Source organism: Colossoma macropomum, unplaced genomic scaffold, assembly GCF_904425465.1.
Source record: "Colossoma macropomum unplaced genomic scaffold, Colossoma_macropomum, whole genome shotgun sequence".
Classification (NCBI taxonomy): domain Eukaryota; kingdom Metazoa; phylum Chordata; class Actinopteri; order Characiformes; family Serrasalmidae; genus Colossoma; species Colossoma macropomum.
In genome coordinates this window covers 12,458,992-12,472,033 of record NW_023494805.1, presented here as the reverse complement: position 1 = coordinate 12,472,033, position 13,042 = coordinate 12,458,992, and the positions used below count along the sequence as shown (strand labels likewise).

At 37.9% G+C, this 13,042-nt stretch overlaps 1 protein-coding gene across 1 annotated transcript; it reads left to right on the top strand.

Annotated features, from left to right (window-relative positions):
- The first annotated feature begins 4,284 nt into the window (after positions 1-4,284).
- On the top strand, positions 4,285-9,746 carry LOC118825851 (cation channel sperm-associated protein 3-like). Its single transcript, XM_036596698.1, has 5 exons — positions 4,285-5,899; positions 6,266-6,448; positions 6,818-6,958; positions 7,348-7,449; positions 7,745-9,746. Exons 2-5 carry the CDS (start codon positions 6,278-6,280, stop codon positions 7,934-7,936), a joined length of 606 nt encoding a protein of 201 aa, XP_036452591.1. The 5' UTR covers positions 4,285-5,899; positions 6,266-6,277; the 3' UTR covers positions 7,937-9,746.
- The last annotated feature ends 3,296 nt before the right edge of the window (positions 9,747-13,042 follow it).

Sequence of the window (13,042 nt, the reverse complement as noted above, 5' to 3'; positions counted from 1 at the left end):
GTTCCAATGACAAATTTAAAATGTAAGTAAGTGGGTCAACAGTAATATCTGCAGCAAGTTTCAGAAATAAGGGCTCAAGCTCATCAGGCCCTGCAGATTTGCTCATATTAAGGTTCTCAAGGACTGAAAAACCAACCAATCTGCTTTCTTCCTTTTTCCCAAGACAGATTTCTTTCATGGATAAGTTCAGATGATTCATCTGAAAACCAAAGATTGTCCCGTCCCTTCACTCGAAATTTCCAATTGGGAGCATGCTTGTTCACAACCTGGACAAACATATTTTGAAAATAAGTTCATGCAGTTTGCACATCAGGAATTAAAAATAGTTTTTTTCCAGTCACATGCAAAAACATCATGCAAAAACCCCTGGGTATCAAAATTCTTAAGACTTCTCTTTCTAATAATCCGAGGTTTTGATTCTGGCACTTCACAATTTCTGATAGCTACTACCGCACAATGGTCACTGACATCATCTGGAAAAATTCATATGTGTGTATATTTATGAGGCTCATTAGTTAAAATAAGATCAATAGTAGATTTACTTGGGGTTTTTAAGTTTGGCCGTGTGGGAGCATTGACAGTTTGTGTTAAGTTTGCTGAATCACAGAATGTTTTGAATTCATTTGAAACTGGTCTCATTCAGTCTCAATTTAGATCCCACATCAAAATGAGCTCTTTAGGAGGCAAATCAGCTAAAACAGATGAAAGTGAAGATAAAGCCTCCTTACCAGCCAAGGGTGGTCTATAACAACCAACATGGTTCAAATGGCAATCCTTTCCAAATTGTAAATGAACAGCTAAAAACTTGAATTGTTTGGGAATAGACAGTGATTTTATAACAGCTGCATGAAATTTTGACTTTACGTAAATTGCTATGCCACCTCCCTTGCTTTTTTGATCTGCACAAAATACATTATACCCATAGACTGAAATATCATTATCTGAATTGGACTTTTTCAGCCAGGTCTCAGACAAAACCAAGGTGTCTGCTTTGGTTGTCTACGGACATTCAAATGTACAAAACCAAGACCTGTCCTATTAGAAAACTCCAGAGGCGTCAACAGGCAATTTAGGTCTGGGCCAGGATTTGGACTGACATTGCCAGCCATCAAAAGCAACAACATTATTAAACATCGTTACTTAAAGTTTTTCAATGAAACAGCATGTTCGTAATTCCCTTCAAATTTAAAATCCAGTCGTGAATCACCAGATGCAACAAAGTGATCCTGAATGATAAGGAGGTAGACATAAGAAAACATTGTCACTGATTCCTTTAAAACTGCAGTTTGTTCAGTCCGAGGTAAGTAACAATATCCGTGCATTTCAATGGAAGACATAAAGAAAAATGTGTAAAATGACCAACATTAATGTCCTATGCACTGCCTGGCCTGCAGCTCAGTTCCAACATGCAGAAAAATGCATATATTAGCAACAATGCTCTCATTTTGCCAGTTTATCCAGCGAACTCACGTCAACTGGTAGCTCATAGCTCTCCAGACGATAAACAACACCTCAGTCACTGCTGGCCACTGCTAAACCACTCTTCTTGTATGAGCCGAAACTCCAACCAGCGCAATAAGGCTAAAGTAGGGCTTCAAGAGACGGCACCAACAGTCACTAGCTGGCAAAGGTGCAGGCAGGTGTAGTATCCACAGAAAAATAACAGGAACACACAGCAAAAATCCCTCTTAATCTTCTTCAGCTCTGTAAACTATGATCAAAACAGTTCAAACTAAGTCCCTTAGAACCAAATCAGAAAAAAAAGTGCGTGAAGTGGGTCACATTTCTGCAAAATAGACCTCTGATCCCGACTACAGCCCTGATTACTATAATTATTTTAATATGATTATCAGACCTTGTTCACACACTGCTGCCCAGCACTGCTGATCCTAATGAAAGCTTTAAAAAAGAAGAGTGCTCTTCAGGCATAAGATCTTCTTAATAAACATTTGATTAGGGGCACCACAAGGGGGCAGCAGCCATCTTAATGCTGTAAATCTCACTCAACACATCACACAATGTCAAAAAGGCCCAATAATCCCTCCATTTCCTCCGAAGGCTGAGGAGAGTCAAGCTGCCACAACAGCTGCTCTGCAACTTCTACAGTTCCACTGTGAAGAGCACGACTGACCAGCTGCATCATGGTCTGGTATGGCAGCGTCACTGCTGCTGAATGTAAGGCAGAGGGTGGTAAAAACTGTCCAGCACATCACAGCAGCTGCCCTCCCACCCATACAGGACATCTACAACAAGACATGTCTGATGAAAGCCATCAACATCTCTCTAACCCCACACGCCCCAGCCACTCCCTGTTCCAGCCTCTGTCCTTCAGAAAGAGGTACCAGAACATCCTAAAGCCCCCCAGATTCAAGAACAGTTTTAGGCCATGAGCTGTTAAAATGGTCACATCAGCAACACCAACCTGAACATGAACACACACTACAGAGCCTTCCTGATCTAAACCCTGATCCTCCCAGTACTCAGCATAGCTTCACACTGAGCTCCACTACCTCATGGGACTGTATACACATTACACTTTTACTGGAGCTCACTGTACTTGAACTTTTAAGCTGTTTACTCTTATACATGTAAGCTGTATGCTTGTACATTAAACTGCTAATGCTCATTGACCTGCATCTAATGCTTTGTGAATATAACATCTGTGATGCTGTTTACAAGCATTTATTATAAATTCCTCAAAATACTGCACACTTTAAATTAAAACACATTATAATCATTTCAGCTGTGAATCACATAAATCTACATATTTATTATAGTTCCTTTATTGTAGTTTAGTTACTATAGTGTGCATTTTAAATTCTACCTCTGCATTCTGACCTACAGTTACTGTTCATGCATATTGACAAAAGCACAAATAATTGACTGCATTAATTAATTAATGAACAGTGGATGAAAATAATTATGTCAAAAGTGTAACACGTGGGGAAAACGTCTGATCCTGATCAGAAGTGACTAACACTGAATATTTCTACTACCCGAAAAGACAATTATTGTTTTAATAAAAAGTAACAAAGCCTTTTCTTTGGATGCCCCATATTTTATATCTTGAAATGAAACTGTGAGCACAGAAGGGTATTTTGCTTTGACCGTTCCTGCAGTCGTTTCTCTGAAGTATCTGAGTAACAGCGTAAAAGATAAATTTGCTCTTCCTGCTCTGCTACAGTCCACTGTAGTCGTGACATCATTGTGTAGTCATGCTCTTAGGCCCATATTAGGAACTCCGGGTCTGAGCTCCATCAGAACCTGATACGTTTTGTCCTGTGAACTTTCTTCTCCCGAAAACCACTGGATCCTCTGAATTACGAGGTTGTTAAAGAGTTGAAATATGAATATTGCTACATGTGAGCTAAAGCTACTGCGCACTGAATTCACGTCATTTGACTGGCAGCCTCCTTAAGCGGGTTTTGGCAGTGTACATTAACATTTTCCATTTACAGACTGAGGGCAGATGAAAAGAAGTCAGAACAAAATCAGCAGATTTCCCTGCAGTTCTCTGTTCTTCATCTGATGCTCACTGAAACACGATCGATCTTTCCTTTTAGCTTGATTTAAAAAAATGTATAAACGTACCTGCACTCAGGCTAATCCAGTACTGACTCAGCTTAAAATCACTGCTGACCCCCTGATAAACTGATTTCCGCTCTCAGAATACCCTAATTATTATTTTAATGCTGGTAACATTTTTCTGAGGACATTTTCTCGGGACATTCGCCAGCTTGTTGTTCGACTTTTTCAGAACGTGACAGCTGCACCATTTAAGGTGGAACGGGAAAATTCGAACAAGCAGCCAGAGAAAAAGAAGCTGACTTCAGCTTCATGGAGGGTTGACATACTTTTTTTTTATTTTAACTTATTTTTGCTGTTTCACCGAACTAACAGGTCAGTATTTTGTCTTGTTTGCTAATGTTTGTGATAGCTAGTCACAGCTGCCGGACTATTTAAGGTGGAACGGGAACATTCAAACAGAAGCTGCGAAAAAGAAGCTAAATTCAGCCTCGTAGTTTTAACACGGGTAGTATTTTTAACAAGGAGTTTTAGCCTATCAAATTATCCCTCCCAGAGGTTTTATTAACGGGTATAGCTCTTTAACGACCTCGTAATTCAGAGGATCCAGTGGTATTCGGGAGGAAAATATACACAGGACAAAACGTATCTGGTTCTGAACATTTTTATTTAACACAAGGTGCGATACAGGTGATTTTTCGAAAACCCTGTTCATTCTGGCCATAGAGAAATGGGCGCTCAGACCCGGAATTCCTAATATGGGCATAACGAGGACTACAGAATAACGCACTGCATTATGCAAATTAGCACCGCCCTCCATTATGACGTCACCACCAGACACTCTGACCGTATATATTTGTCGGCGGAGGAAAAACGAGGAGTAAGCTTAGAGAACAGCGTCGTTCACGAAAAGGTAAGTGTTTTTATTGATTTCTACTTTTAATGTGATTTATTCATTTATGAATGAGAGACAAAATGGAAAAATAACAAGATTAGTCGTCTTAAATGTGGTAAGATGCAGTAAAAGCACAGTTTTAGCTGCTCGGGGATTTTTCGAAGTCAGAATAGTGTTTTATACGGCCTTCGTTCATTTCTAAATAAGGCCGAGAAGGTTTTATATTTCCACTTTTCCACTTTTAATGATCTTTTCCTAGAAAATAAGCCATATTCTTTTAACTTAGCTGAGTTGTTGTGAGTCTCCTGCCAAATGTTCGGGTTGCTGTGTGAGAAACTGTCTCAGCTAATCACACCAGTCAAAATGGCTTCTTTGTGCTGTGCAGTTAATGCGACAACATCTGGCAGACAAACTCAGAACTAAAGACCATTTTGTCATGTAAGATAACCGATACGATAACGTTAATTACTGAAGTGTAAAAGCGATTTCGCTGACGATAATGACCAAACGTGTCGTGGCGATGACGTCATAACGAATCTGTCCTTGGTTGTCATGACGATGTGTACTAAAGGGTGATACTGTGGTGTGTGTGTGTGTGTTTTTGGACTTTTGTGCTGCAGTTTTCAGTGTGAGAGTTGTTTGACCACAGAATCATGGACAACGGCAGGAGATTTTCAGTGGAGGACCCGACCCCCAGCTCCAGAGTGTAAAACAAAGTTCTTCATCAATATCAGAAAGCCTTTATATTTCTGCTTTAGTATGAAAAGTTAAAATTAGTGCTTTAATATGATCAGCTAATTTATTTCAGCATCAGTGTGAAAAACGTTTATATTTCTGCATGAATGGTGGTGCAAGTGTAAATAATATTTGAGTTGAAGAAAAGTAACAGTTGTTCTTTTGTGTTTGTTGCTTGTGTGCAGGAGGAGAGATGTGCGCTTTCACTCGTTCATTTCGTCCATCAGTCAGCACTTTTTATTTAACGCGTTCCTTGTGCTAATTATTGTCATCAACGCAGTCGTCATCGCCCTGGAGGAGGACTACAGTAACGCAGGGCTGTTTCGGGTCAGTACACTGTAAAATTAGAGTTAGTCTGATTTCACAATTTCATATAAGAGAGAGAGAGAGAGAGAGAAAGAGAGAGAGAGAGAGAAAGAGAGAGAGAGAGGAAGAGAGAGACAGACTGAGAGAGAGAGTTCATCAGAGACTCGTCTGAGGTGTGATTAATGTAGTTAATCCGTCCTGCAGGTGGCTGAGGGGGTTTTTCTGATCCTCTATGTGTTGGAGTTCTGTGTGAAGTTCTATGTTGAGCCACGTGGATTTTGGAGAAGTGGCCTTAATGTCTTCAGCTCTGCGTTGCTGCTGCTGTCTCTGGTGGCAGTGTTCGCTGAGGGAGCCATTTCATTCTTCTCCCAGCAGAACTTCAGGCCTTTCCGCGCCCTCCGGGTCCTGAAGACCATCTCCTTCTTCCCCTCACTTCAGGTAAGGTGTTAATTAAGTGTTATTCTCTTAAATAGATTATTAGGTCATTTTTCATGTAGCCCATTGATATCCAGTGTGTACTTTTAACAGTGATAATATTTAGAATAATTAGTTTCAGGTTTACCGTATCAACTCTTTCTGTGTAAAACAAGTATGAAGGTTCTGCAAGATTAGGAAAATATTTAAGAACCAGTTTATTCAAGAATAGCACCTGTTCTTAGAATTGTTCTAAAGTGAAAACCTATGAAAGAAAATTCTAAAGATGCCTTTAAATAAAAATTTAGCTCACGTGTGATGTTTAAATATGAACATATGAGAAGATTTTGTTTTTATAACTGTTTTCGTCTGTTTCGTGCTATTTTGCAGGCTCTGGTTGTGATGCTGGCTAAAGCCATGAAGAGAGCTGTGTATGTGATGAGTTTGGTGTTCTTCATCATGTTCATCTTTGCTGTTGCTGGAGTTCTCTATTTCGGAGAGCAGGCTTCAGGGGACCTCGAGCACTGGGGGGATTTGGGGTCCGCTCTGCTCACCATCTTTGGCTTAGTAACAGTGAGTTGGACACAAGCATCTGCAATCACACATAATGTATATGTAGAAAATATAAACATCTAAAGCTTGTAAAAACAACTGTTTACATTTGATATAAACAATCCTCAATAAACACAAACATATGAAAACAAACATCAACAATCAGCAGCAACACCCCCCTTACACTGTTCTAGAATGACCTCTCCATTCACTCATTCACTCTGTTCTAGAATGTTCACCCCATTCACATTTTCTAGAATGAAACCCCTCCTCCTTACAATCTAATCACCCTATAAATTTCCATCCCTGCTTTCTGTTTCCTGCGACAAAGTTTTCGCAATAGCAAACATGATAATTGACTGCATGTCGTTTTTTGTTGTTCTATTTTAGCTGGACGGCTGGGTGGACCTGTTGAAGAAAGTAGATAGTTCAGGAGTGACCTACAGTCGGCTCTTCCCCGTCGTCTTCATACTGATAGGCCACTTCATCTTCTTCAACATGTTCGTGGGTTTGGTCATCATGGAGGTTGAGGTAAATCTATCTTTACATTTACATTTAAGTGTTTGGCAGATGCTCTTATCCAGAGCTAGAGTTGAATGATGTTACAGAGGAAGGCAAATGTAGCTTTAGGAGTCTTGCCCAAGGACTCCTACTGGTATAGTGTGGTGTGTTTGCCCAAGCAAGATATCAAACCACAGTCTGCCATGTAGAGGGGAATGATATTACCACTAACATTAAGCCTGACCCTAAATATGATAAATAACCCTAACATTGAAAAGAACATTAATCTGCCCTTTATTAAGCCTAAACTCAGTTGCTTTAATTAACGTCGCTAGTAAATTTAATGCTAATTCTAACATTAACCCTCAGTCCATAATTGAAGTTAATGTGTATATTTTCTTTTTCCTAATGTGAAACAGCGCATGACTAAAGCCCGTGAGGAGGAGTCTCTGCAGGAGCGGGAGGCAGCGCGGAAAAGAAAGAAGGAGAAAAAAACAATGAAGCAGCTGATTGGGAGTCAGGTGAGTGCAGGTTGAGTCAGGGGAGTGAAAGTAGAGCTCTACAGAAAACTGAGTGGGAAACACCTGTAAAGGAATAAGAAGCTTTTTTAATGACAAAGCACTTTGAAATGAGGCAGTGGTGTTTCACGTGTCTCAGAAGAAATCAGGTGCTAGCCTTCACTCTCCCAGCTCGGTAACATTGTTTGATAAGGGAAGAACTACCTAGCGGGTGGAATCAGACATGATAAAATTGAGGAGAAAACTGCTTTGAAAATGTATTTACTGAAGTGTTTTGTTTGACATTATTTACATTTAGGTGTCTAAACTGAAGAAATGGTCCGATACCAACGTAAAGACTGATAAGAATTTCCCACAAATCATCCAGCAGCTCAGAATGTCTCTCTGTGACTCAGACCACGTTGTAACGAAGGATAAGAGCAGCAGCTTGACATTCATACAGCTATATCTGACCACGCTGCGACAACAGGATGCCACCTTGGACAAGTGAGCAACATACACACACACACACACACACACACAAACACACACACACACACACACACACACACACACTCTCACACTGCGATTAATTGCTCTTCAATTTGTAGTAGAGTGTAACGATAAAATACATTTTTAGTTTGATGTGATATTTGATTTAATTTGTTACAACAAAAGATGGCAAAGTAGTCAGTTATTGTGCAAAATAATGCTGATATAAAACAGTGTAACTGAGCCATAAACAATACAGAAATAGATAGAATGCACCCAGATGTGTAAGCTCCCACCACACTCACAAATTCTGATAAAATACATTTGCTTGTTTCAAAAAGGTAGCATATCTTACAAATTAAACATCTATAAATGTTCAGCTTTGTTAGATATTGTTGTTACATCTAAAAGCAGTACTGAGAAATGACGTTATTGAAGGAGAAGAGTAAATTAGAGACAGAAAATGCTGCTTTCTGCTTTAGGCATTATAGGGCTAATAGAGAAATCTCTGTTTACTGAGTTATCCTTCATTCTAGATGCCTTTCCATTCAGATCTGAGGTCTCTGTTTTACACTCCTCCATAAAACCATCTTGTCTTGATTAATTTATCTTTTCACAAGTAAATAGTTTTAAGTTATCATGTAGCTTTACAATGTAATGTGTCTTTATAATGAATCTCAACCTGCCATGTTGAAGTGTGACGTTAAGGAGCTCCAACATGAACATTATGACTGAATGTGTGTTTGTGTGTGTTTGTGTGTAGGTTGCAGCAGATCTATGATGAAATGCTGGAGGTCCTCAGTGAGCTGCTGGAGCTGCAACAGGAAGAGCAGAGAGAGGAAGAAGAGCACGAAAGAGATACACAATAATCTGCAACATCGTGCTACAGTATTTCACCACTGATAACATCCACTGATAACAGGCCAGTTTACAAACCCAGTTCCAAAAATGTTGGGACAGTAAATAAAATACAAATAAAAACAGAGAGCAGTGATTTGTAAATTCACTTTGAGCTGTATTTAAACAGTAACAGCACAAAGACAAGATATTTCGCATTTTAGCTTATCAACTTAACCGTCTGCCAAAAACCTCACCTGAATACCTGTGACCTTTGACCTCTCAGACGACACTGCATTAAAAATCCTCATGCTTCTGTGATGGATATCAACACATGGCCTCAGGAATACTTTGACAAATCGTTGTCATAAACACTGTTTGTCACTGCATCTGCAAATGTAAGTTAAGACTGTATGATGCACAGTGGAATCCACATGTCAACAACGTCCAGAAATGTCCAGTAGCTTCTCTGGACTCGAGCTCATAATATTTATACATCTGTAACTGAAGAAAGACAAGAATCCACTTTTAAAACTGGATCATTTTGTGTCTTCAGTCTCCGAATGTTTAAGTGCTGTTTAAAGGAAAGTATGTAACACAGTAGTAAACATGCTCTATTTTGGAAAAAAAGATGCAGGTATCATATTTGAAATGAGTGCATGTTTACAAAAAAAAAAACAATAGTGCTCATTAATTAAAACATCAAATGTGATGTTTTTGTGCTGTTTTTTAATTTAATACAGGTCAAACAGAATTTATTAATTCCTGCTTTCTGTTTCTATTGGCATTCCACATACAATCCCATTTTTTTGGACCTGGATTTGTTCATTAAAGTATCATTAAAACAGCACAGGCAATAAACTCTGACTGAATTGTGCATTCATTTGCTTTTAAAGGGTTCAAAAAACAGAAAAACTCTACCTATGGAAATAAAAGACATATCCCTCACTCCCCAGTCCTTACAGTCCATATATAGAAACTAAGCTGCAAAAACAGCCTGTTTTGAATTCACTGTTTTTGTGATTACATAAAAACCAACACATTTACTAAAGTAATTCTCTTAATAAATATTCTTTTCCCATGTGATTGGGTAGGCCTGTGATCAGTATGTGTAGGCTCAGGATATAAGAGGCCAGTATGTGGCTACACTCCAGAGTAGACCACCGTGGAAAACACAGCTGTTTCCATGTTAAATCTCATGAGTGTAAATATGAATGTGAAAAAATCCTTCTGAAACTACCACGATCTGGATCTTGATGTCCACATAGCCACTCATGGTGATATTATTTTATGCATAAGTAAGTAAGGAAGTAAGCAAAAATCAAATATCAAAATATATTTCAGATATTTAGTTTTATTTCCAATAATAGTTTTATAGTAAATTCATACATGTAGTGTTGCTGTGGAAAGAGGTCCTATTTGAGCATGGTAAAGATTTGATTCTGAAACATTTTAGTAATATTTTAGATGAAATTCCAGTGTCTCTGCAGACAGTTAAAATGGCTGTGTTCCTTAAAAAATGATGAAATGACTCAGAAAGTGAATCAAAACTTTCAAAAGTTTCTTTATTACCTCTTTAATGTTCTGCTGAACAATTTGGTAGAGCACATTTTGAGTCACTATATATGCCACAAAGTGCCATCTCGACCGTTTGGTAGACATGAATATTTAAACACCAATTGTTTTCATTATTGTCCCAAACAAATAAAAAATACAAAAAAAAAATCCATTGTTTTTTTTCTTGGTGAGGACATTAAAGGGTTAAACAGTTCGGTGTGACGGAATTCATGGCTGGCAACTAAAAGTAAAACTGTACAACTAAAACCATAAAAAAACCTAAATCATATCACCCACCCTCTGCATACACACCTCACCTCATCCTGGCAAGCTTAAATCTCACTATAGCAAAGATGTAAAAGTTGGCAGATCTGTCAGTGTTTGAATACAGACAGCTGATCAGCGGTGTTCACAGACTTTGGTGAGGGCGGGGGCTGAGGGGTTTTTCAGTTTTTGAAAATAGCATTATAGACAAAGTGAGTCTACTATTGTGGTCTATAGTGGAGCAGCTATGTTTTAAAAATACAGTAGTAATCAAAACAAAAGGATGCGCACAGAAATCAAGAAAACAAACAATATATTAATTAAAATATTTATAACAATATAAATACTTTTATATAAGTTACATATTTTCATGCTTTCATGTTGTTTAGTGATTTTATATCTACATGGTTCATTTATATTGATATTATTTTTGTACATGTAGTCACTTCATGGAATCAGTAATGGAGGCCTCAGTTTTACCGTATAATATATTTTTAATGCTGTACATTGTAAATAACACAGTTTCTCATACAAAGACTAGAAATGTTTTGACATATGAATTATACATTCCGTAAAACTTTGTCATGAGGCCTCTTACTCCATGTAAGGGGGTGTCGTATTGCACTGAGAGTGGGACAAAATGCCCCTTTTAAAGACTTATTTTCTACTGTAAAAACAAAACTGACAGATTTTCCAGATTATTTTCTTCAACTGTGTGTAGGTTTATACCTCATCATCCTGAACATACTAAACTCACAGATATGATTTAGCTTTACACTAAATGGGCATTGTTTCCACTGTTACCTACATTTTTACTAATTTATTGTATTACCTGTATTGTGTCGTACCTTCTTATTATACACTTAGATGTTTAAGCTTTGAGTGTTTACTTTGAGTTCCTATATCTGTACATGTCTGTGTTTGTACATATATCTATATAAAATTACTGTGAGAGAGTGGATATATATTAATAAAAGTCCTGTTTAAAAATATGTTATCTGAAAAAGGGTCCTGTTTTCTTTAAAAAGCACTTCACACTACTTTAACCTTTTTACAGCATGTTCATTTTAAATATCCATTGCTGCAATAAACATTACTGAAGTAATGTGACTGATTCAGTTTTTGTCTGAGAAACATTAGAGGAAGTCTTTTAAGAATACTTTTAGTGCAGTACAATATTTCTTAAAGAACGTTGAATCACTGAATCGAGTCTCAATTTACAAAAACACCTTTGAATTGATTGAAAAGCAACGACTTGTGAATCGATTCACTGTCGGCTCAAAGATTCAAACCTCTAATACACACATTTGTCAATGTGCTTCACTCACTGTGTGAAGTGGGTCACATTTCTGCAAAATAGACCTCTGATCCCGACTACAGCCCTGATTACTATAATTATTTTAATATGATTATCAGACCTTGTTCACACACTGCTGCCCAGCACTGCTGATCCTAATGAAAGCTTTAAAAAAGAAGAGTGCTCTTCAGGCATAAGATCTTCTTAATAAACATTTGATTAGGGGCACCACAAGGGGGCAGCAGCCATCTTAATGCTGTAAATCTGATTTCTTTCCTTTGCTGCTCTCAAGTGCTTTTATGTAGTTCCTCCTTTTTCTTTTTCTCTATTTATCACAGTGTGGTGACTCAGTATTTTTCATGCTATATGTTTATGGTGTGTTAAATGGAGTGCAGTAAAGTCTGTCTGCAATCAGTTACAAACCTCTGGGAAAACTGTGATCAAACCCAGTTAAATCACTTAAAGTCACTCATTGTGCAGCTGAATCATAGATCAGCAGACCACAGTCTGTTAAGGTGAGTGACCAACACCCCCCGACCCCCACACTTAGCAGAGGATCCGTCCTCTCACCCAGACTCTACACTCAAAAAATGATTTATAGCCATCATAAACATTAAGCAAATATTTTACATAAAACTTATTTAAAAAACAGAGAAATATACTTTACTTATTTATATTCATTAGAAGGAACACAATTTGGATAAATCCAAACTGATTTAATTGAACTGTTTAAGACCTTTTAGATTTTTCCACTAAATCTTATTAGGAGACAGTGCGCATGTGCAATAGGAACAGGAAACGCATCATCAACCAAGAAGTTGCTTCAGCTGGCATGGTGGACATGAAATGGCTCTTTTTATTTTTACAATCTCCCACCATTCTTTGTTATACAGTGCAGCTGCACTAAAACTGTGATGCGCATTAACTTCATTTGTGTTTTTAATGTTTTTGACCGTATATTAATGTTTCATTTTGCTTATTTTGAGAGATACTCTAGACAACACCAGCAAACTAGCCAGCTAGCATCCTTGCTAGGTCTGCTGTCATGGTAACGGGTACAAAAGGTGATTAAATAATTAATGGGAGTGATTTATTGTGAAGCAGAGAATATAAAGATGTATTGCATTAATATTCAAATCAGCAGTTCATGGTTTTTGTAACTGTAGGTGA

Bases quoted from the DNA above. Each gene is read 5' to 3' on its own strand.
- LOC118825851 (XM_036596698.1), top strand. From the start codon at position 6,278: ATGCTGGCTAAAGCCATGAAGAGAGCTGTGTATGTGATGAGTTTGGTG. The intron at 6,449-6,817 runs GTGAGTTGGACA...GTTCTATTTTAG, and splicing joins CCATCTTTGGCTTAGTAACA to CTGGACGGCTGGGTGGACCT. The intron at 7,450-7,744 runs GTGAGTGCAGGT...ATTTACATTTAG, and splicing joins AGCAGCTGATTGGGAGTCAG to GTGTCTAAACTGAAGAAATG.